Source organism: Haliotis cracherodii, unplaced genomic scaffold (genome assembly GCF_022045235.1).
Source record: "Haliotis cracherodii isolate W230 unplaced genomic scaffold, xgHalCrac1.p SCAF_1, whole genome shotgun sequence".
In the NCBI taxonomy this organism is placed as follows: Eukaryota; Metazoa; Mollusca; class Gastropoda; order Lepetellida; family Haliotidae; genus Haliotis; species Haliotis cracherodii.
Genome location: NW_027266264.1, coordinates 15,382,973 through 15,408,513, shown reverse-complemented (window position 1 = coordinate 15,408,513; position 25,541 = coordinate 15,382,973). Strand labels below are relative to the sequence as shown.

The 25,541-nt window shown below is 42.3% G+C and overlaps 1 protein-coding gene across 1 annotated transcript in view; it reads left to right on the top strand.

The window, feature by feature from the left end:
* Positions 1-25,541, top strand: part of LOC139473493 (glutathione hydrolase 1 proenzyme-like) — a 44,541-nt gene that overhangs the window by 11,437 nt on the left and 7,563 nt on the right. The window contains exons 3-15 of the mRNA XM_071256115.1: positions 1,472-1,574; positions 3,421-3,572; positions 4,533-4,653; positions 5,984-6,051; positions 7,205-7,278; positions 9,402-9,601; positions 11,377-11,464; positions 16,653-16,783; positions 18,356-18,444; positions 19,630-19,779; positions 21,835-21,955; positions 23,680-23,812; positions 24,452-24,568. Coding sequence (XP_071112216.1) covers positions 1,472-1,574; positions 3,421-3,572; positions 4,533-4,653; positions 5,984-6,051; positions 7,205-7,278; positions 9,402-9,601; positions 11,377-11,464; positions 16,653-16,783; positions 18,356-18,444; positions 19,630-19,779; positions 21,835-21,955; positions 23,680-23,812; positions 24,452-24,568 — 1,547 coding nt within the window. The remainder of the gene's footprint in view (positions 1-1,471; positions 1,575-3,420; positions 3,573-4,532; positions 4,654-5,983; positions 6,052-7,204; positions 7,279-9,401; positions 9,602-11,376; positions 11,465-16,652; positions 16,784-18,355; positions 18,445-19,629; positions 19,780-21,834; positions 21,956-23,679; positions 23,813-24,451; positions 24,569-25,541) is intronic.

The following is a 25,541-nucleotide window of genomic DNA, read 5'->3' as shown; positions in this document are numbered from 1 at the left end:
TTGGGAGAAAAGGTACAGATAATCAAGAATATGCAGGCAATACCAAACTTAACCTACCTGTTCATAAAATGGACTTGTCCAACAATTCCAAGATCGGATTCTTTTCAGGGGTCATCATTATTAAACTTTGGGTTAATATTTTTAAAGCTTGTACATTTTAATCAACATCCTTAAAGAGGTTGTACATAATGTTGATGTCTCATATAAGAAATACACGACGAGTGGGGGTTGTTTATTGTACAATAAAACACTGCAGGGAGAATAAACCATGAGGGCGCAGTTGTGATGTCAGCTGTGGTCACTGTATCACGGTGCTGCTCACTATAAACATGGTAATTGATATTGACTTGTCACAGCACAGAGCTACCGAATGTCCCAAAGTGTTTTCCAAATAGATTCCCAGTTAGGAACATATCACAATGACAAGACTGCAATCAGGCACAGTCAGGTGGTAGGCAAGCATAGCAACACAATCATAGGGTGATATTATAGAACAAAAATGTTATCATAATTATGTTGCTGAACAATGACTAAACACAATGTAACTTTCTTTACTGTGATGAATCTGTACTGTGCCTTATTATCGCTTGACCACTATCCACAGCTGTCGATAACTTGATATGTCAGGGATTTATCTAGAGCTGATCAGGGACGCATATTCCTACCCCAATTGAAGTCTGCAGCAAATGTCAGTTTGTTTGTTTGTCTGTTGTTTAACACCGCACACAGGAATATTCCAGCTATATGACGGCGGTCTGTAAATAATCGAGTCTGTACCAGACAATTCTGTGATTGACATCATGACCATCAATCCAATCAAATGGGATACGATGACATGCATCAAACAAATCAGCATTGCCTGACCATCCGGTCAAGTTAGTCGCCTCTTACAACAAGCATAGTCACCTTATACGGCAAGCATGGGTTGCTGCAGACCTATTCACTACCCCGATCTTCACTGGTCCAAATGTCAGTAATAATTCCCAGATTGGAATTGAACATTTCCCAGCACATGTCGTAGTGGTTATGTGTAATGTTATAGGTTTATGTCGAGGAGTAAGCTTTCATGTTCAGTTTATCATTTGCATTTAATGCAATATTAATTCTGTGTTAAAATACCTCTGAATTTAGGAAAGTATTAAGAAGTTTATCAAAGATCCCAATTTTGGGAAAATAAAACATTTTCTCAATTTACCAGCCAAGAGCACTTCTTTTGGAATCTGAAATGATGAAAATAAGAAGTTTATCAAAAATGCAAATTTAGGACAAAATAACACTTTTTATAAATTTGCCTGCCAAGGACACTTCTTTTGGAATATCCTAGGTAAGTCCCTGTATGGTATTTATCGTAAGGAGGTTTCTCCTGTATGTCTTTCCCTGGTATCAGGACAACTGCTTCTGGGGTCAGTTGCCCTAGAATCCTCATGGGAATGTCGTCAAGTTTGTAATAGTCCTGTTTTGTATTTGCCAGACTGCAGTCCTTCAGCCTGCGTGTGATCATCATCTCCGCTATAGTGTTTGCCGTTGCTGTCACCGTCGCCCTCATCCTCAGCATCTACCTGGGCCCACCACAGGTACGACCAACTCACTCATCTCAGTCGGAATTACTACGCCAACAGCTGTCACATGACTTCTTTGAGAGGCATTTAGAAGTTGGAGTACTAAGTACGGATAAGATGTATGGATGAACAACTTCTTTATTACAATTAGGAGCGACGTTTCGGCTGCTTGATAACGGTGTTAGAACCTACACCGAAACGTCGGTCCTAATTGTAATAAAGAAGTTGTTCATCCATATATCTTATCCGTACTTAGCTGTCAGATACTAATATCTTACGAGTTGTTTCAAAACAATGAAAAGTTGGATATGATTTGAAAGGGCGATTTGTAAGGTCAAAGGTATATAAAAGGCACATGTGTAGTAATTTGTTTCTTACACACACTAAAATCGTACCATTTTAGCCTCGAATCGATACATATTTATTCTATTCTCATGATCGCAGTTGCGAATTAATACATAACAACGGTCATGAGTGATGTCATCCGGCTTACTGCTTCCTGCTCCTCCCCCGTGTAATCCGTCACAAACAAGTTTCACCATATCTGCGAATTATCAATGAGAAAGCAAACTAGGCAAGACAAAAGAACATTTATTAAACACTCTAACACCATAAAGTTTCGACACAGACAAAGGTGAATTTGCACAAGGATTTACAAACAGGAATGAATTACAAACCAGAAAGTAGTCCGTCATAATCTGACCTTAGGTCATCACCATGGAGTAGCCAATCATGGACCTGGAATGTGATCTCTCACTTATGTTTGATTCCAGTTATCTCAGACAGGTTTCTCACCCACAGGTGTGTAAGAAACATGTTTTATCACGTGACTACCAGTTGTTGGACTTCCATTTTGGGGAAGCCTTGGTGGTTGAGTGGGTTATATTGCTCACTTTGTATGCTGGCAATTTTGTGTGTCACTCGGAGAGTGTGGGTTCAAATGGGATGGGACTCAACCCCCTAAAGTACTAGAATTTGTTTACTAAGAAAGTGTTATCCCAAATATAACATTTGTTACATTTGACCACTTTCTAAAAGGCATTGTGTATTCATGTGGGATGGTTTCTCGTAGGACTGAGACGATACACCAACTGTACGATCCAATACGTATTGCATGTGCTCTTATCTGTGGTGCGTAAGCCATCTTTTTCATAGACAGGAGGGGCAGTGGGGTAGCCTAGTCGTTAAACCGTTCGCTCAAAACGCCGAAGACCAGGGTTCAATTACCCACTTGGGTTCCATGTGTGAAGCCCCTTTTCTGTTATCCCCCGTCATGATATTGCTGGAATATTGCTAAAAACGGCATAAAACCATACTCACTCACTCACTCATAAACAGGATGGCAAGTACCTAGCACACTAACAATTTACAGTTGTCAGTGTCGAGTATGGTGCAATGGATGAAATTATTTACTTTTTCACAATTAACTTCCACTAGTACCAGGTAATTAGCGTTTAGTGGAACAGTTATGAAAGCAAACATTTAAGGTAAGAATTGATACTCTTTACTTAGTATGCGACTGTGATCGATACTTGTATCGAGGAATAAAAAATCGCGATACATCGATTCGATGCATCAGTGTATCGTCCTACCAATAGTTTCTCACCAGGATAAAACCAGTGGATAAGAATGCTATCTGTTGGATCATTCAGATAAATATGCAAATATAAGGTCAGGTGGGTACTACTTTCAGTGCTTGCAAACAAACGTGGCGTACATCCAAACACTGTATATCACATTTGGTGAATGACACAGTGGTGATTAGGCCAGTCACTATGAATATGAAACATCCTGTGTCATCCTCTCTGTTGTAACTGTAAGTTTACAAGTGACATACATCTGACTCTTACGTATGATCTAGATTGGTGAACATGGTGCTGTGGCTTCGGATGTCGGCGTCTGCTCAGAGATGGGCCTGGCGATACTCAAGAAGGGGGGTAATGCTGTTGATTCCGCTGTGACAACACTGTTGTGTCTGGGCGTGGTCAACTCCCACTCCTCAGGGCTTGGCGGGTAAGTCTTTGGCAAAAGGCATGGATATTTGCAAGAGAGGTTATGCATTATTTTCAATGTCAGTTCAGTGAAGTCCAAGAACCTTTGTCAATGTGCAGATGTATTATTGTAGAAGTTTTAATTTCAGCTGCTGGATCCCCTATAATAATCATGATCATATCCAGTGACATTATGATCAGATGTTTTGCTCCAGGAGAATACCTCTTTGCATGAGGATACCTCCACAAACGGTCACATAAGATGAAGTTTCAAATCAGAAGAATCAGCATCAAGGCTTCTATATTCAGATCAGCCTATCTCATTTCTGTATCTAGATAAAGAACTAAAACAAGCAGTTCCGAATGTTAATAATTAAAGCTCTGCCATTGTATTGTTAACATTTTATACACCCTGTAGTTTTTTAACAAACCATGGAAGGAATATTTGCATTGTGTGTCCGTTGTTGATTTTCAAATCTAATTTTTTTAATCAAGGGGGTGAAGAAATGAAGATGAATTGTTTCAGAAAATCTGATCTGTGCATTCTTTATTGACATTTTGAGGTCAAAATCCGCTCAGGGTTCAGCTGACTAGACCCTGAGCTTCTATCATCAGATCTTCACACATGGAAGTAGCATATTGGAGTACAAGATCTGATTTTAATGAGATTGGATCCATATATTGTAGTAGGTTATGACAGTCAAGGTGGTTTGAATGTGAATGAAATATTCTCAAGTTGCAACCATCTCCATATTATGGATGTAAATAATCTCCCTTCCATGATATAGCTGGAGTATAAGCAGTGTTAAACCATATATTTGAGACAAGCCAACATGGGTCTCACTTACAGGCATGTCTTATACTCATCATGCTAACAGAGCAAAGTGATCGGGGGATGTTGTCTCTTGTTTTGTAATCATTCATGTTTTATCACGCCCCTTTGTTCTGTTACCATGGTTACACTAATTTGAATTTGTTTCAGGGGTGGTTTTATGGTTGTGTATGATCACAAGATAAAACAATCTACTGCCTATGACTTCCGTGAAACATCACCCAAGGCTGCCAAGGACTCTCTTTTTCCTACTAAAGCATCAACATTGACGGTTAGTCCACCATTTGTGTCTATATAAACTACTCCTCTGTGACCTCTTCAACACTCAGTCTGGTAGCTTCACCAGCCTTATCTGCCTTCATAATGACTTTGCTGTACACATCTGTGTTAAGTATTTTATCAGGGAGGTTTAATCATACTTTAAGTGTGAACAATATATAGGGGGGTAGTTACCATGGTTACAGAATTCAATATTCGGGCTCGGACAGGTTCTTAGGTCAGGTTGGTACTGAGAAGGGCCCTGGTTTGCACAGTACTACCTGGACCCATGGTTAGTCACATGAGATGCTGTTTAAAGACAAAAATGATTTAGAACTATATGGTTACACTACAAGTCACTAATATTCATATTTCTCTCTGACTTAGCACCCATTCCTTCTGACTTTTAAATGTTTGAATAAAGATAAAACTTCAGTCAACTTCAGTGTATGTATGACCAGATGGTTTTATAAGTGTATCTTAATATATTTTGCCAGGGCTGCGGTCAAACTATTCCCAGTCAGACATTTTGTACCTATCTCTGTGTTGGGTCAGGTAATATAGGATGGGTACCCAGGTAATAATTTTGACTCATCCCAGCCCGAGTGCCATGATCCACTGAAAGTGTTTAGGAAATCACAGATTATAGCCGATTTAATGATTTTTGGACTGTCACCAGTATATTAGTGCTATGTGATATGGTGTGGGAACCCGGGTCCTTCTCAGTACCAACCCGACCCAAGTACCCGAGTTACCCGTCCGTGCCCTACATGGTACATCTAAATATTGAATTCTGTAACCATGGCAACTACTCCAGCATTGTGTTTGTGAACTTTCTGCCACATAAAGCGGTCAAGCTCCTACGTAACTGAAACACTGTTCAATGCAATGCTTTCCTCACTATAGGCAGTTGGTTGTAAAATCCTATTCCTGTTTCAATGCAATGCTTGACCCAACTTTCTTACTATAGACAGTTGTCGACTAACATGATCAGGTGGTGAGGCTCGCTGGCTTGGTTGATGCATGTCATCGCATGTCAACTGCACAGATTGATGTTCATGATGTCAATCACTGGTCCAGACTTTACAGACTGAATCATATACCTGGAATATTGTGTGGCGTTAAAACAACAAACAAACATGTAGGACACATGTGTCAAGTGCTGTGGGGCGGTCGGGTAGCCTAGTGGTTAAAGCGTTCGCTCCTCACGACAAAGACCCGGGTTCGATTCCCGACATGGGTACAATGTGTGAAGCCCATTTCTGGTGTCGCCCGCTGTGATATTGCTAAAAGCGGCGTAAAACCATACTCACTCACTCACTCAAGTGCTGTGTTTGTTGCAGGGGGGCAGGTCCGTGGCAGTCCCCGGGGAACTGAGGGGACTGGAGATGGCCCACAAGGAGTACGGCAAGTAGGTGTCTTAATGGAGGACATGCACCTGAAACCAATCCTTACCTGAGGCGCGTGATGGCTAAAGATTTCATTACATACCATCACATCAACTGAGACTTAAGTACAACGTAATATGTCATCAATTTACAACAATGGCAGCTAACAATAGCTGAAATTAACCATTGAAATTATAATCTTAATGACAGAAACTTGACTAGTGGCAATATTAAATATTACAAATGTATAATGACATTGTTGCATTATAGTTGTTCCATTGACTGTTTGAAACTTTGAGTGCTGATTTCACTTAACTCATTTCATGTCCATGTCGGGATGTTGTACACTTTAAAGTAGGACCGTTGGTAAAATGCCTTCAACAGTTTATTTTATTGCATGGAAAACACGCAGACTCTCATCATGAGAGCCAGGAAGTGAATCCAGGTTGGAATTGGCTCCCAGCAACCTCTGCTGGTCATAATAAGCGACTTACATGATCAGGTGGTCAGGATCGGTAACTTGCTTCATTGCATGTCATTGAACTCTGATAACATACGGGGGCACCAGTGGCCCAGTTGTCTAAGGTGCTGCGAATCGCTGTGCAGAGTTGCGTCCCTTGGGCACGCCAGAAACCTATGATTGTGGGTTCGAATCATGTTTGTCAGCACCATACCCGTGCTCGTGGGTTTCACCGAAGTGGTAAACGTCCGAGACCTGCATCACTTCGGGCTTTCCTCCCACATTAAGCTGACACGCTGTGATATAACTTGAATACTGTTAAAAGCGGCGTTAAACCCAACTCACTCACTCTGATTACATACATTGTTGCTTATAAAATAGATTACTGGATTGTCTGGTCCTGACTTGTATATTTACAGGCCATGGTCATACTGCTTGATTTGTGATGAGTGCAACATCAAACGACAAACAAACGTGGCCAACACCTTCCAACTCACTCCATGTAATAACACTATGATTGTTCCAGGGAAGCTGCAGTGATTGATGCTGTTGTTACAGTAAATTCTTTCATGGCATTCTTTAATAAAAGTGATGCGAGGGCTTTCTACAGTGTTCATTTGTAATCCCATTGCTTCTGGTTGAATGATACAGAGGTAGACTTATCTCGTGGTCAGTCATTGTCTCTGCTACACTGTACAATGTGTTTTGTTCCCTAGACTGACCTGGAGTGAGGTGGTGCTACCGGCCGCTGACATCGCCCGGAAAGGATTCAACATCACCCGCGATATGGGTAGGCACTGATAATAGGGGTGTCACGATAAATCGAAATATCGATATATTGCTGTTGGTAAGCACTTAAAGTCAATAAATGGATTGTTACATCAGTTTCCGTTCAATAGTATCGATTTCAGATAGGAATATCGATAGTTTCCATTGTATTTACCATATCATGCGACTGAATCACCAAAACATGCTCGCGAATGCAGCCGAGTGAGGATTAGAGTTAACTGCCCTTGGTGCTTAGCAACATTTCTTAAAGTAAAATGGTGGAGGGTGACAGTCTAGTGGAGTTTGTGACAAACTTGGGTGGAAAATCAAGTGTTTGGAAGTCTTATGGTTATCACATTCAAAGGAAACTTCACTTCCAAGGTTTAATTCAACTCTGAAATCCATCTAAAATAATATACTGAAAACTATCGATATTTATGGCAATAGTTGCTTCCAAAATCAATAGTTATCGCAATAGTTTCTTGCAATATCAATAGTTATCGCAATAGTGATTTCCAGACCAATTGTCACCCCTAGATAGTAGGGCTGTATTCCATCACTGAATATAGGCCCAGTCTTCTGCAGCCAATACAGGTTTCATACCAACTGGAAGAGTACTTGAATTAACCCTGGGCAATGAAAAATACTTGAATTTAATTGGTTCAAAAAGGTGCTTAGAATTGCTTGTCTTATTTGAGTCCCAGAATTGTAAAAAGGAATAAACCTCTGCTCGAAAGATTTACAGAAATAATTATCGCACTATTGTCACAGCTTCCTTCACCTCCTCTACAGCTGGTTGGTTTCTTGTAGAAAGCTGACATCTGATTGGTTCAAGAACTAGTGTTTCCTTCTTTTAGATTGGGCGGGATAAGTTCAATCAGGGTTCACATGACACAGGCTTCTGTAGAAGTGTCCTCAGATCTTCACGCAGAGACGTTTTGTCAGAGATTTGTTATTGCACCAACCACCCTTAGAATAAGTTTGATAGATCTTTAGCGACACAAAAGCCTTGTTCTCATCAGTAATCGACCATAATCCACACAATGAAATATGTATGGTATCATGACCCGAAAGTTTGTTTAGAAAATGATAAGTGGGATACTCTTGTATAGCTGTGCAATTTAACGTTTGTTTGTCTTCTATGAAATTGGAAGACTGAGGAAGCGGAACTTAAGCATGTATGTTTCTCCTTAAGATGACATCATATTTTGTTTAGTTGATTAAATTGTAATGTCAGTTTTTAGTATTTATGCAGGAAATATCTGAATATCAATACTGACCAGAACTTTTGTTCATTACTCTAAATTACTTCCTGTCAGAATCGTGAGCCAAGCTCAATAATTAATAAGCACCTCATTCATTTGCTGCAACTTACAACAATCTACTGCCACAGTGCAGTAGGTCATAAAAAATAGGCTGAGTATTCACCGATTGAAATAGCCACCCTAAAACATTTTTCAACATTCACAGAATCTTATATCTGTGTTTAATTTATATGTCGATATACACTGAAACGCTGTTTGTGTTACTGCATCACCTGTGTATCTGGGAATGTGTATCTGTATCACAAGCATCTGTATGTCTGGGAAAAGTTACATTTTGATCCTAGCATCTGAATCTACATTTACTTTATAGTTGGACATGTTATTGTATGAGTTATGAACAAAGAACATTCACCTTCCAGTCTCATTAAAATCAGATCTCAGTTCTCTCTACCGCTAAACAAAGATCTAAGGACATCCCATTAGGGGTCACGTCAGAACGACCTTTCATCCTACAAATCAGAGCATCGTAATGTGATTTCTAATCATGCAACCTCGAAATCTTTAACTTCGAACGATATTTACAGGTTTAACAACTGAATCCATACAATCTAGACCATCTATTAGCCATTCCAGAATGTTCTTTTGTTCAGGTTTCAAATTTGTAATCGAGAATTTGTCAAAATATTTCAAAGCGTTTGAAATTAGTGCCGTAAAGCACGAGAAAGCTGCCTTCTGATTGGTCATTCCATTGGTCGGTCAAAGTTTCCGCAAGGTCGGTCGGACGTGACCCGTAATGGGATGTCCTCAGATCTTTGTTTAGCTGTAGCGAGAACTAAGATCTGATTTTAATGAGATTGATTCACCTTCCATTCCCTCACAGCTAAAACACTGAAGTCCAAGTTCAAGGTCAAGGACTTCAATGAGCCACTCCTGAGGCAGCTGTATGTGAAAAACTATCAGTTTGTACCTGAGGGGACATTCATCCAGAGAGTGGACCTAGCCAACACTCTGGATGCCATAGCTGAGAAGGGTGCTGACGAATTCTACAAGGGAGACATCGGAAAATCTATCGTCAAGGCTGTAAGAACTCAAGCCATAATCATTTTTTATTAATAATACTTTTATCTGTCATGACTCGCATGCTTTCTTGAAAAAAAAGAAAAAACTTTAACTGCAGTCAAGCCCTGTTGTCTCAAACTCCTGGGGACCAGAGAAAAAGTTTGAATTTTGGGGGGTTTGACACACTCAACTCGACCTTAGTAACTAAAGACCTAGTCATCAGACAAATAGTATAACAATTTAAAAAGTCAGTCTTTGTCTAGGAGTGAGTGAGTTGACCAGTAATACAGTTATGTGACTGCGTGTCAGCTTGATGTGGGGGAAAGCCAGAAGTGATGCAGCTCCTAGATGTGACCACTTTGGTGAAATCCACAAGAATGGGTATGGTACTGACAAACCTAGAAACATAATCAGGGCGAACAGGGATTCGAACTCACAATCATACATTTTTGGTGTGTCCAAAGGACACAAGACAGCAAATTGTGGCACCTTGGACGAATGGGGTACCCCTGCCCCGCCTTTATCATTGGGGAAAGGCAGGAAAGCTTCCATACTGACTGCTTAGCTCTGTGTCTACCTGTACTGATAAGCACCAAGTATCAATACTATTAAAGACCATATTTAGAACAACAGGTTAACACACATAATTCTGATTCATCTCGTGCAGGGGGCACGGGTGGCCCAGTCGTCAAAGGCGTTGCGATTCGCTGTGCAGAGTTGCGTCCCTTTGGCACGCCAGAAACCTGTGATTGTGGGTTCGAATTCTGGTTCGCCCCGATTATTTTTCTAGGTTTCTGATGCACATTTTTGAAATTCATTTCTCCGAATAAATATCCGAATTTAGATTTTGAAACATGCTGTAAATAACGCTGTAAATGGTGATTTAGTAATGTGTAAAAAATAGAGACATTTATGATGTACCTAGTTTTTCAGAGGTCATTTTCAATAATTTTGCTTTGCCTAAAATCACAGTGGATATCACAGAACAGGGAATTTCCCACAGTATTCAAAACTGTGTAGTGTCTGTGTGTGTGATGTATTTTGAATTTTATTTGACTTCAAATTGAGGGTTAAAGAGGAGGGACATATATACCCCTCTGGCATCCAGGTGGTTAGCATATGGTTTTACTTATTTTAATTCTTGGGACTATAAATTGAGTTTGAGACAACCAGGTATTTGACATGTGCAATTCTACACATCCAGGTTTAGATAGTGGTAAATATGATAAGAGTTTGCTGGTACCCAACCTTTTTCATACACATCCAAGTTCGAGACATTATTGCTTAACTGTATTTCAAATCATGCAATAAACTATAAATATTAATTCGGTGGGTATATATTGAAGCATTACCCTGTCTTTCTTTCATTCCCTATTGCCATTTGTCAGTCATCATCACATGTGAAGGTGTTACTATTCTGTAAACCTCAGCATCTCCAAGCAACTAGACCATTGAAGCTGTCATTCAAAAAAATGACAAAAGGAATTATTTTGAGAGGTTCCTGTCCAATTTTCATTTCTTGACCATTGTTCTGCCAGTTTTGCACCAGAGAAGATGAAAGCTGATAGGTGCACTGTGTAGTGGGTCTAATCATTGATGAAGCTGTAACTTGTAGTTATGGACAGGACTGTTTCTTCTGTATTATTGCTTTGATGCTATATAATGTTTTGCATTTGTCAGATCACTCAGTGTTGTGAAAGTTGCACAGATCACTCACTGTTATTCTTGTGCTCATAAATCTTGAAGAATCGGAAAGTAACTCCACCTATAAAAGAGTCGGGCCACATTTGTTGCAGGTGAAGGACCATGGTGGAGTGATGACAATGGCTGACCTCGTCAGCTACCAGGTCATGAAGAGACAGGTCCTGAATACCTTCTTCAGAGGTAGCTACAGCACATGGCAACACTGTCGTCTCACTGTCGTCTCACACAACACTGTCATCTCACACAACACTGTCGTCTCACACAACACTGTTGTCTCACACAACACTGTCATCTCGCACAACACTGTCATCTCACACAACACCGTCGTATCACACAACACTGTCGTCTCACACAACACTGTCGTCTCACACAACATTGACATCTCACACAACACTGTCGTCTCACACAACACTGTCATCTCACTCAACACTTGTATCACACAACACTGTCGTCTCAGAAAAAACTGTCATCTCACACAATCCTGTCACACAACCCACAAAAAACTGTCATCTCACGAAAGTCGTCTCACACAACAGTCGTCATCTCACACAACACTGTCGTCTCACACAACACTGTCGTCTCACACAAGTCTTCTCACACAACCCTGTCGTTTCACACAACCCTGTCATCTCACACAACACTGTCGTCTCACACAACAATGTCATCTCACACAACACTGCCATCTCACACAACACTGTCGTCTCACACAACACTGTCGTCTCACACAACACTGACATCTCACACAACACTGTCATCTCACACACCACTGTCGTCTCACACAACACTGTCATCTCACACAACACTGTCGCCTCACACATCACTGACATCTCACACAACAATCTCGTCTCACACAACACTGTCGTCTCACGCAACACTGTCATCTCACACAACACTCATCTCACACAATCCTGTCACACAACCCACAAAAAACTGTCATCTCACAAAAGTCGTCTCACACAACACTGTTGTCTCACACAACACTGTTGTCTCACACAACACTGACATCTCACACAACACTGTCGTCTCACACAACACTGTCGTCTCACACAAGTCGTCTCACACAACCCTGTCATCTCACACAACACTGTCATCTCACACAACACTGTCATCTCACACAACCCTGTCATCTCACACAACACTGTCATCTCACACAACACTGACATCTCACACAACACTGACATCTCACACAACACTGTAATCTCACACAACACTGTCGTCTCACACAAGTCGTCTCACACAACCCTGTCATCTCATGCAACACTGTCATCTTACACAACACTGACATCTTGCACAACACTGTCGTCTCTCACAACAATATCGTCTCACACAACACTGTCATCTCTCACAACGCTGTCGTCTCACACAACACTTTCGTCTCACACAACCCTGTCATCTCACACAATACTGACATCTCGCACAACCCTGTCATCTCACACAACACTGTCGTCTCACACAACACTGTCATCTCATGCAACACCGTCATCTCACACAACACTGACATCTTGCACAACACTGTCATCTCTCACAACAATATCGTCTCACACAACACTGTCATCTCTCACAACGCTGTCGTCTCACACAACACTTTCATCTCACACAACCCTGTCATCTCACACAATACTGACATCTCGCACAACCCTGTCATCTCACACAACACTGTCGTCTCACACAACACTGTCATCTCACACAACACTGTTGTCTCACACAACACTGACATCTCACACAACACTGTCGTCTCACACAACCCTGTCGTCTCACACAACACTGTCATCTCTCACAAAGCTGTCGTCTCACACAACACTTTCGTCTCACACAACCCTGTCATCTCACACAATACTGACATCTCGCACAACCCTGTCACCTCACACAACACTGTCGTCTCACACAACACTGTCATCTAACACACGTCTCACACAACCCTGTCATCTCACACAACCCTGTCGTCACACAACCCTGTCATCTCACTCAACCCTGTCATCTCACTCAACACTGTCGTCTCACACAACCCTGTCATCTCATGCAACAGTGTCACATCTAATGCTACACTCGTCTCATGCAACAATTATCTACACAGAAAGGCACATTTCGATGTACTCTTTTCAGAAATTGTTGTAACTGTTTTTAACTGACATGTGTAATGTTACTATTCTGTCAGGATCCTGGCAGTATCCCTGGCATACGTACTTGCTCCATCCCATGTGGATCCTGGCTGTATCCCTGGCATACCTACTTGCTCCATCCCATGTGGATCCTGGCAGTATCCCTGGCATACCTGCCTGCTCCATCCCATGTGGATCCTGGCAGTATCCCTGGCATACCTACTTGCTCCATCCCATATGGATCCTGGCTGTATCCCTGGCATACCTACTTGCTCCATCCCATGTGGATCCTGGCTGTATACCTGGCATACCTGCCTGCTCCATCCCATGTGGATCCTGGCTCTATCCATGGCATACCTACTTGCTCCATCCCATGTGGATCCTGGCTGTATACCTGGCATACCTACTTGCTCCATCCCATGTGGATCCTGGCAGTATCCCTGGCATACGTACTTTCTCCATCCCATGTGGATCCTGGCTGTATCCCTGGCATACCTACTTGCTCCATCCCATGTGGATCCTGGCTGTATCCATGGCATACCTACTTGCTCCAACTCATGTGGATCCTGGCTGTATCCATGGCATACCTACTTGCTCCATCCCATGTGGATCCTGGCTGTATACCTGGCATACCTGCCTGCTCCATCCCATGTGGATCCTTGCTGTATACCTGGCATACCTACTTGCTCCATCCCATGTGGATCCTGGCAGTATCCCTGGCATACCTACTTGCTCCATCCCATGTGGATCCTGGCTGTATACCTGGCATACCTGCTTGCTCCATCCCATGTGGATCCTGGCTGTATCCATGGCATACCTACTTGCTCCATCCCATGTGGATCCTGGCTGTATCCCTGGCATACCTACTTGCTCCATCCCATGTGGATCCTGGCTGTATACCTGGCATACCTACTTGCTCCATCCCATGTGGATCCTGGCAGTATCCCTGGCATACCTACTTGCTCCATCCCATGTGGATCCTGGCAGTATCCCTGGCATACCTACTTGCTCCATCCCATGTGGATCCTGGCATACCTACTTGCTCCATCCCATGTGGATCCTGGCTGTATCCCTGGCATACCTGCTTGCTCCATCCCATGTGGATCCTGGCAGTATCCCTGGCATACCTACTTGCTCCATCCCATGTGGATCCTGGCAGTATCCCTGGCATACCTACTTGCTCCATCCCATGTGGATCCTGGCTGTATACCTGGCATACCTACTTGCTCCATCCCATGTGGATCCTGGCTGTATCCCTGGCATACCTACTTGCTCCATCCCATGTGGATCCTGGCAGTATCCCTGGCATACCTACTTGCTCCATCCCATGTGGATCCTGGCTGTATCCCTGGCATACCTACTTGCTCCATCCCATGTGGATCCTGGCTGTATACCTGGCATACCTACTTGCTCCATCCCATGTGGATCCTGGCTGTATCCCTGGCATACCTACTTGCTCCATCCCATGTGGATCCTGGCTGTATACCTGGCATACCTGCTTGCTCCATCCTATGTGGATCCTGGCTGTATACCTGGCATACCTACTTGCTCCATCCCATGTGGATCCTGGCAGTATCCCTGGCATACGTACTTGCTCCATCCCATGTGGATCCTGGCTGTATCCATGGCATACCTACTTGCTCCATCCCATGTGGATCCTGGCAGTATCCCTGGCATACCTACTTGCTCCATCCCATGTGGATCCTGGCAGTATCCCTGGCATACCTGCCTGCTCCATCCCATGTGGATCCTGGCTGTATCCCTGGCATACGTACTTGCTCCATCCCATGTGGATCCTGGCAGTATCCCTGGCATACCTACTTGCTCCATCCCATGTGGATCCTGGCTGTATACCTGGCATACCTACTTGCTCCATCCCATGTGGATCCTGGCAGTATCCCTGGCATACCTACTTGCTCCATCCCATGTGAATCCTGGCTGTATCCCTGGCATACCTGCTTGCTCCATCCTATGTGGATCCTGGCAGTATCCATGGCATACCTACTTGCTCCATCCCATGTGGATCCTGGCAGTATCCCTGGCATACCTACTTGCTCCATCCCATGTGGATCCTGGCTGTATACCTGGCATACCTACTTGCTCCATCCCATGTGGATCCTGGCTGTATCCCTGGCATACCTACTTGCTCCATCCCATGTGGATCCTGGCAGTATCCCTGGCATACCTACTTGCTCCATCCCATGTGGATCCTGGCTGTATCCCTGGCATACCTACTTGCTCCATCCCATGTGGATCCTGGCTGTATACCTGGCATACCTACTTGCTCCATCCCATGTGGATCCTGGCAGTATCCCTGGCATACCTACTTGCTCCATCCCATGTGGATCCTGGCAGTATCCCTGGCATACCTACTTGCTCCATCCCATGTGGATCCTGGCAGTATCCCTGGCATACCTACTTGCTCCATCCCATGTGGATCCTGGCTGTATCCCTGGCATACCTACTTGCTCCATCCCATGTGGATCCTGGCAGTATCCCTGGCATACCTACTTGCTCCATCCCATGTGGATCCTGGCAGTATCCCTGGCATACCTACTTGCTCCATCCCATGTGGATCCTGGCTGTATCCCTGGCATACCTGCTTGCTCCATCCCATGTGGATCCTGGCAGTATCCATGGCATACCTACTTGCTCCATCCCATGTGGATCCTGGCTGTATACCTGGCATACCTGCTTGCTCCATCCCATGTGGATCCTGCCAGTATCCATGGCATACCTACTTGCTCCATCCCATGTGGATCCTGGCTGTATCCATGGCATACCTACTTGCTCCATCCCATGTGGATCCTGGCAGTATCCCCGGCATACCTGCTTGCTCCATCCCATGTGGATCCTGGCAGTATCCCTGGCATACCTACTTGCTCCATCCCATGTGGATCCTGGCAGTATCCCTGGCATACCTACTTGCTCCATCCCATGTGGATCCTGGCAGTATCCCTGGCATACCTACTTGCTCCATCCCATGTGGATCCTGGCTGTGGGAGGGCAGCTGACACCAAGTCCCAGTGCTTGTCATAAGAGCTGACATCACACAAGAGATACAAACATTCTGACACTTGTTTACTTTAAGCAGTATGACACTCACTCCCATGTGATAATCTCTACATGCCACCATGCCATTCAAGTATGTCATTGTCATGTTTTAAATCTGGGGAGGGGAACTTGGATGAAACAAATAAACAAATATTTTGGTCAGCCTCAAAGTTCATCTGATAGAATCACTCCTGACATAAACTGTGATGTTACAGGCAGTGTGGTGGTGACAATGCCTCCGCCGACGTCCGGGCCGATACTGCTGCTGATGTTGAACATGATGGAGAGGTTTAACTGGACCCAGGCCAACATCAGTGATCCAGCCACCTACCACAACATGACGGAGGTACAGTATGACACAGATCAGACAAGTGTCCGAAGTAACTGCCTGCCCCACTGCCCGTGGCTGGTAACTTGTCTGTCGGGCTGTATGGAATTTTCCTCCACCTGCCCAACTGTCTTCCAGACCACTCCATATTCAGTTTTATTATTACTCCTTGTAGATTCTCCAGTAATTGTTTGCATTATTTCAACTGAAATCATGACACGATTTGTCTCCTATTTTTGCGATATTTCTACATCAATTATCAGTCGCAGACGTAACATGTACGTGAGATGGCTCTGCCGTCTCTTGTACGCGAGACGGGTTCAGTCCGCAGTACTCAGTGAAGCGCTTGATACTAATTAATTCAATCACCGTGGCTGTGCTGTCACCCACGACCTCTGTGAAAGTAATTAAAGCGCTATGTAAAATCACCCACTGCCGAGAGGTCACGTGTGCTTTGGGGCATCCGCCCTCCTATCTCCGCATCCTACGAGCTAGCGACCAGTTATCGCCATTTTATTTCATGTTATTTCTGACATATTCCATGTATTATGCCTGAATGCGGGCAGGTAACTTTAAAGATGGGCAGGCAACACTTTTGGGTCACCTGCCCGACTGTGTTTTGAGGTTTTAAACACTGGAGCAGGCAGATAATACCCTGATATGCACTATAAACATATCAGTTGTATGCCTTTAAAAGGATATACTTCAAACTGAAGACAAGAGTAAATTTGGTTTCCAGGTTTTGGGGGTATCAGAAAGAACCCTGTTAAAATATTTTTAAAAAAAAGATTTTCTATGAACAATATAGTTTTCTCTAATCTTAGCAGCACATATATATAAGTTGGTTGGTTGGTTGGTTTGTTGTTAACGCCGCACTCCGCAATATTCCAGCTATATGATGGCGGTCTGTAAATAATCGAGTCTGGACCAGACAATCCAGTGATTAATATCATGAGCATCGATCCACACAATTGGGATCGATGACATGCATCAACCAAGTCAGCGAGCCTGACCACCTGATCCCATTAGTTGCCTTTTACGACAAGCATAGTCACCTTTTACGGCAAGTATATACAAGTACATACATAGAAGTAAGAATATGGTCATTGAACATATGAAATGAAATCCAGAGTTTTTAACTTCCATGGAATCAAATTGGACTTTGACTCTGTTCATAGTGATGTGTTTGTCCAGACAATATCTCTAATACGAATTGGTACTCTTTCTTGATACTGTGCATGCACAAAGACCAGGTTGTCAACTGTTGCAGAGTTGCGTCCCTTTGGCACACCAGCAACCAGCAAATCCTGGGTCACCACAATTATGTGTCTAGGTTTGTCAACACCATACCTGTGCTCGTTGGTTTCACTAAAGTGGTAAACATCTGAGACCTGCATCACTTCAGGCTTTCCTCCCACATTAAGCTGACACGCCTAATATAACTGGAATACTGTTCAGAGTGGCATTAAATCCAACTCACTCATGAACTCATGAATATCATAAAACCATATGTGCACACAAAGTTGAATATCTCTTTTATGACAGAGAGTGTGTCACAGTTGTATTTCACAGGTTCAACTTATTTTTCAGATATTCAAATATGCCTACGCCCACCAAGGTCTACTTGGAGATCCATCCTTTGTTGCAAATATGAGAAACACCTCCTTGAATATTATTGCGTAAGAATATTTTTTGTCATTCAGAATGATGCAACAATCACTGAATCCCAAACAATGGTATCAAGTCCTGCATCATTCATCTGTATTTCCACTAAATATCTCATATTTCCCGCCACTTCAGGTAGCCTGCAGTTACCCATCTTCTTGAGGCAGGGAAGTTAACTGACTATAAAAGTCCAGTTTCCACCCTTGCCGAACAAGGCTGGAATTTCTGGACTCGATCTTAACGCCACTAGTGGCTGTTAAGAGTTGTGTCCCTTCTATCTTCCTCCTTTTGACCAATCAAATTCCACCTCTCATGTCACTTGCATTTGCTTCAAACAAAATGGCAGCACCCAGTCAAGACGATCTGATCAATAACCAAAATCTATATTGTGATAAAACGGGTCTTACTTTGCAAAGTGCATCAAATCTCGTGAGCACCTTCATCAAAAAACATGAAACGATTTGGAAAAAATATTTGTTGATGGCGAATTTGGGGTACACATGCATTGCAAATCCTGCAGTCGACTAAAATCTGCACAGCAGTTTACTAACTATTGATTTCATTACGCGATTTTGATTGGACTGTTCATAGACTCGTTAGTACAGCCAAAATATACTCCTAATTCCAGCCTAGTTCGCCAAGGGTGGAAACTGGACTCTTATGGTCAGTCAACTCCCTTGCCTCGGGGAGATGGCAGTTACCACACTCATGGCCTCTTAGAAACAATACTTCACATCCCACTTCACTTACTTCATGAATTGGTTAAATCCTACAAATCTCCAGAGATGTATTAATCTAGGGTTCTAAACTTATTGTCCTTGGCAGGCAAACTGGGCGAAAATCAGTATTTTGTTCATAATTGGGATTCTGTAAGATTTCCTATTTTCACTAATTCTGAGGTATTATAACATTGCGTTCTGTTCAATAATGTAAAACTAAGTATTAAAGCGTCTTCCTCTTTATTTATCCTGCCTGCAGCAAACGTCATTAAAAATTACCCCCAAAATGCCCCCAAAAAACTAATGTCATGGCTTTGTAGTCTTTGATAACAGTTATTTCACAAACAATGAGAACAATTAAAATGTATGTGTCAATAACCAATAATAAATTCCCCAATATTGATCTTGCAAAAGAAAAAAATGATAGTTTGTGTTTAGAAATATTCATTATTTGTTTAAATCATTAAACTTGTTTTTCAGAAAAAAATATGCCATTGAGCTGGCCAAACTTGTTGACAATGAAACCCACCCAATCTCCCACTATCATCCGCTGTATGCTCCGGAGGTAAACAAAGGCACGACACATGTGTCTATTGTCGACACTACTGAACTGATGGTTTCTGTGACATCGTGAGTATGCTCTTGCATTAGGATAAACTGCAACACTGATGCATACAGAATCTTTGATCATATTGCCTGTGTTATGTTCCACCTCTTCCTTTTATAATCATTTATGCTGAAGTTAAGGTAAAGAACAATCTTAACATAACAGAGCTCCAGATAACTCTTTGAGCAATTGAGTTTTTACTTGAGTTTTTACTCGAAGGGTAATTACATTTATTCATTGGGTGACCAATATTTTTTCACTCATCTATTCATCACTCTATTGGGTTTTTCCCAAAATGAGTAAACATTTTAAGATTTACAAAAAATGAAAGAATGTTATAGATGTATATAACGGTTCTAAATCTATAGGATCGACTCTGGAAGTAAATTAGCTTGTAATTGTGTTTCGGAAATTAGCGCCCTTGTACACATGCTGATAAAGCTTCATTGGCTATATACACATGCTGTTTTTATACATTTGAGTTCTCCATTTAATGCATGCGTTTCTGTACGCAAGTTAATTGAAAGTAATTGAGTTTTTGTATAGTTCGAGGGTGTATTTTACGCAAATATGTTGCTTATCTGTACCTCTGACATAACAATAAAAGAAAATCTATATAAATCAAGTCTTTGACAGACATTTAGAAGTTGGAATAACATGAAGATGCGAAACTGTATGGATGACAAGTTCCTACTAGTGCAAGCAGCCATACACACTACTGAGTTAACACTTATTGAAAGTTGACTTTATGCTTTTGTGTTCATTAATGATTGTAACATTAAGATAAGGCTGACAGAAACAATAGTGTTAGTTCTCAGGCACCACCCGCATCATCATAAAGTCTGCCGTACGTTTCGTTTTTTATTTCCATTGTCAGAACCCAAAATATCCTAATATTTGAAAACAATGCAATCTCCAAAATAGCACACAGTTAATTCCCTTTACATGCTCACTGCTTTACTACGCATCTGGTGTTATTGTTATGGTTATGGCGGCAATAGGAGTTTGAGTGCTTGTTAATGTAAGGAGGCCCTTTCCCAGGTTGATGGTACACTGTTTATTTGGTTAGATACTACATGTAGCCAAAACAAGCCCCAAAAAACCAAAACACTGCCCGCCTGCACTATATTTTCAAAAGTTATTGCCTGAGAACCAATTTTTTTATTATTTTAAGACTAGCAAAACAGGCTACTGTATTGTTATTGTATGATCATGTTTACCTGTGATTTGCAGATATGATTTGTTGGATAGATCATGCAGATAGTGGTGCTCGTGCATATACAGAATTTGAAAGTTCTTGATTTATGGTGAGGATGGCCTACCTCCAAAACAAAACTCTGCCATCATTGACTCACCCATACATGGGCAGCCTGGGTTCTGAGTGTGAGGTCTGGCCTTATTATAATGATGAAAAGAAAGTTTAAGTTTGAAATAATGAATTTATTGAAATCCTTTTATGAGCTATAGGATTGTACAGTGAGCATGTAACAAGACTCACAACATGTAATCAGAGCTCCAGACAAGCTGCGTATCTGCGTAAAATACCGTCAGAAATGCAGAAATACTCAGTAAAATAAAATCCAAGCGTATCAAATACGCAACAAACATTGCAGATATGCTACAAAAATAAAACTTTTTGGTATAATCAACATATTGTGAAGTAACCCTGCGTATTCGATTAGGAAATCAGCAACTTATTTTGAATTTATGAACGGGCATTCAGTCAACCTTGCTAAACTCCATGATAACAGTTACATCATGATCATTTGCCATCACACTTTCTTGTGGAAGTATCGTGGTATTTTTGAGTCCTATAAAGCTCTCGAACCTACACGACGCCAGTTTGCTGGGACTAGATGAATAGTGTTTTTGAATATTTAATTTGAATACCCACATTTGTAAAAACTAGTGCGTAACAGAAATTTGAATACCCAGATAGAATTACTGATACCCAATGATTTTAAAATGCATGGGTAAAATACCCACATTACCAAAAGCTTATCTGGATCTCTGTGTAATATTGAACAGCAACATGCAAGCATTAGACATGCAGCGTTAATGATTCTGATATGTTCCAGGTCCATCAACCAGCTGTTTGGGTCCGAGATCATGACCACCTCGGGTATTATACTCAACAATGAAATGGGAGACTTCTCATTCCCAAACTTCACTCATGTCAAGGATATGCCAGCAAATGTGGTAAGTTATGGTGTCACAGTATTCTGAGTTACATGACATCGCTGTCTCACTCACTCTCAGACACAGAGGGCAAGTCATCTAAGGCGCCATGATTCTGTGTGCCATGTGTGTAGTATTGTAAGCTGACAGACATCACTGACTCTCAGACACAGAGGGCAAGTCATCTAAGGCGCCATGATTCTGTGTGCCATGTGTGTAGTATTGTAAGCTGACAGACATCACTGACTCTCAGACACAGAGGGCAAGTCATCTAAGGCGCCATGATTCTGTGTGCCATGTGTGTAGTATTGTAAGCTGACAGACATCACTGACTCTCAGACACAGAGGGCAAGTCATCTAAGGCGCCATGATTCTGTGTGCCATGTGTGTAGTATTGTAAGCTGACAGACATCACTGACTCTCAGACACAGAGGGCAAGTCATCTAAGGCGCCATGATTCTGTGTGCCATGTGTGTAGTATTGTAAGCTGACAGACATCACTGACTCTCAGACACTGAGGGCAAGTCATCTAAGGCGCCATGATTCTGTGTGCCATGTGTGTAGTATTGTAAGCTGACAGACATCACTGACTCTCAGACACTGAGGGCAAGTCATCTAAGGCGCCATGATTCTGTGTGCCATGTGTGTAGTATTGTAAGCTGACAGACATCACTGACTCTCAGACACAGAGGGCAAGTCATCTAAGGCGCCATGATTCTGTGTGCCATGTGTGTAGTATTGTAAGCTGACAGACATCACTGACTCTCAGACACAGAGGGCAAGTCATCTAAGGCGCCATGATTCTGTGTGCCATGTGTGTAGTATTGTAAGCTGACAGACATCACTGACTCTCAGACACAGAGGGCAAGTCATCTAAGGCGCCATGATTCTGTGTGCCATGTGTGAAGTATTGTACGCTGACAGACATCACTGACTCTAAGGGTGTTGCCGAGCTGTGAAAGCTGTCTCTCAACATGCTGACAACACGGGTTAGAATCCCATGTGACTCAAAGTGGATTCATGAATATTCAAAGGGTTGTAATCATTTAGTGTAACACAAGGTAACTAACTCAACACCTATCATGTCTTGATTGGGTCAGATGTCAAGGTTACTTTGAGGGTCCCTTGCGTGTACTGAGTTTCATTCAGTATTGTTGGGGGGCGGTCGGGTAGCCTAGTTGTTAAAGCGTTCGCTTGTCACGCAGAAGACCCGGGTTCGATCCCCGACATGGGTACAATGTGTGAAGCCCATTTCTGGTGTCCCCCGCCGTGATATTGCTGGAATATTGCTAAAAGCGGCGTAAAACCATACTCACCCATTCAGTATTGTTGGTGTGGTATGGAGACTTCATATTGGGGAGACAACTATTGTTTGTAACAAGTAATGTTCTCACTTGTGATTGGATGATGCTGAAGGTTAAGGTAACTCAATGGGAAGCAGACATCCCTGGAAGCTTGTGTATACACAATATCCTCAGCATGTCTGATGATCTCTGGGCAGTTCATGGCTGAGATTGAAGATCCAGATCATTAAACTCATTCCTTCATTCACTCACTCACCCACTCATTCCTTCACTCACTCACCCACTCATTTATTCATTCACTCACTCGCCCACTCATCCGCGTTGATCTTTCCACTGACACAAAGCTAACACAATGTGATGTACCTAAAATACTGTTCCAAGTTAAACCTTGACTCTATACTGTATGTAGGAACAGCTCAGCAAGTGTATATTTGTTTTCAGAATAATTTTCTCGAGCCAGGCCAACCGAAGCGCCCCCTGTCCTCCATGGTGCCAACCGTTATCTACAACCCAAGCTACCCCTGTGCACTGAGGATGGCCATCGGCGGATCAAACGGGAGCCGGATCATTACAGGTGAAGAAGACTCATACATGTAGTACATTAGAAAATCATAAAGATTATTTTCAGCAATTAAACTAAAAGACTTTTTAAAAGCCCTGTAGCCCAGATGTTCAGATTAAAATATGCTAAAATAATGCATCGACAAGTTCTGGTTGGTTGAAGAATGTTTCCCCAAGTCATGATCAAAGGAAGGGAGGTAACTCTTGCTGCCCTAACATCCTTGTTGATTCCAGGCAGGTTACACCCAATTGGACCATGTAGTCAGTATTGAGCTTAGATCATGTGTACATAATTCTGTTGAAAGTGGATCGTACCTTATAACATCAATCACTGGATTGTCTGGTCAGACTCAGCGTTTTTACAGGCCACCATCATATAGCTGGAATATTGCTGAGTGTACCATTTACAAACAGTTCAAGAACCGGTTAATTCTAGGACCAAAGAAGACTTTATTCTCTTTATAAGAAGTTTCCAGTTGCCAGAGGCAACATATACAGCATTTAATTCTAAAGGAAAATTGTAGTGGTAGACATGCTATGGAACCTTATTTCTTTTTGGCTTTTATCAATGTGTATTTTTGTTGTTGGAGAACCTGAACGTCCAATATATATATTTCAGCCTAACATGTGTGACACTAAATTGTTTTTGCAGGAGTTGCTCAGACAATTGCTAATGTGATGGCGTTTGGAATGGGTCAAGATATAGCTCGTGCTATTGAGAGACCAAGGATTTATGACAATCTGTTTTCAAACACCACAGAATACGAAGGTAAGAGTGCAACTGGTGGTGCTTATAGAGTCCATCATCATAGTTATGCTATATAGAGTCCAAAGATTTGGGGTGGAGCTGTATCGTATCCAAAGATCCATAGTGGTGCTATGTAGAGTCCAAGGTTTCATGGTGGTGCTATGTAGAGTCCAAGGTTTCATGGTGGTGCTATGTAGAGTCCAAGGTTTCATGGTGGTGCTATGTAGAGTCCAAGGTTTCATGGTGGTGCTATGTAGAGTCCAAGGTTTCATGGTGGTGCTATGTAGAGTCCAAGGTTTCATAGTGGTGCTATGTAGAGTCCAAGGTTTCATGGTGGTGCTATGTAGAGTCCAAGGTTTCATGGTGGTGAAACGCCTGAAGCCTCACAGTTTGCTTTGCGGAGTTACATCCCTTTGGTTTGCCAGAAACATAAGATCCTGGGTTAAAATCTCTGTACACCCTGATAATGTTTCTAGATTTTTCAGCACCATACCTATGCGCCTGGGTTTCAGCAGTGTGGTAAAGAACCGGAATCACTCTTTTGCCCCCACATCAAACTTACACGCTGTGATAGAACTGAAATACTGTTCAAAAGCAGTGTTAAACCCAACTCACTCACTCATTTATCATAGTAGGAATCATCTATGACCTTTGAGTAAAATACAGGTTTAAACATACCACTCACTCACTCACTCACTCACTTACAACATATCGTTATGAAAATACTAAAGGTGTTGTCTGCGACTTACTAAACATTTGAAACCAAGGGCAAGTACACTTTTTTTTTGTAAGCCAGGATGATGATTGTCTAAATGTTCAAAATAAAATCTGCTAAAAATATGCCTGAGGACAAGTTCATGCTGTCAGATAGAAAGGGTTTTTCATGGAGATGAATGTTCAACTCTTGGTGTGGGGAGAAGCAAGCAAGCACATGAAGGGGAGGTAACTCCTTTCACCATAACGTCCATGTTTGTTATGTAAGGCAGGTTACATC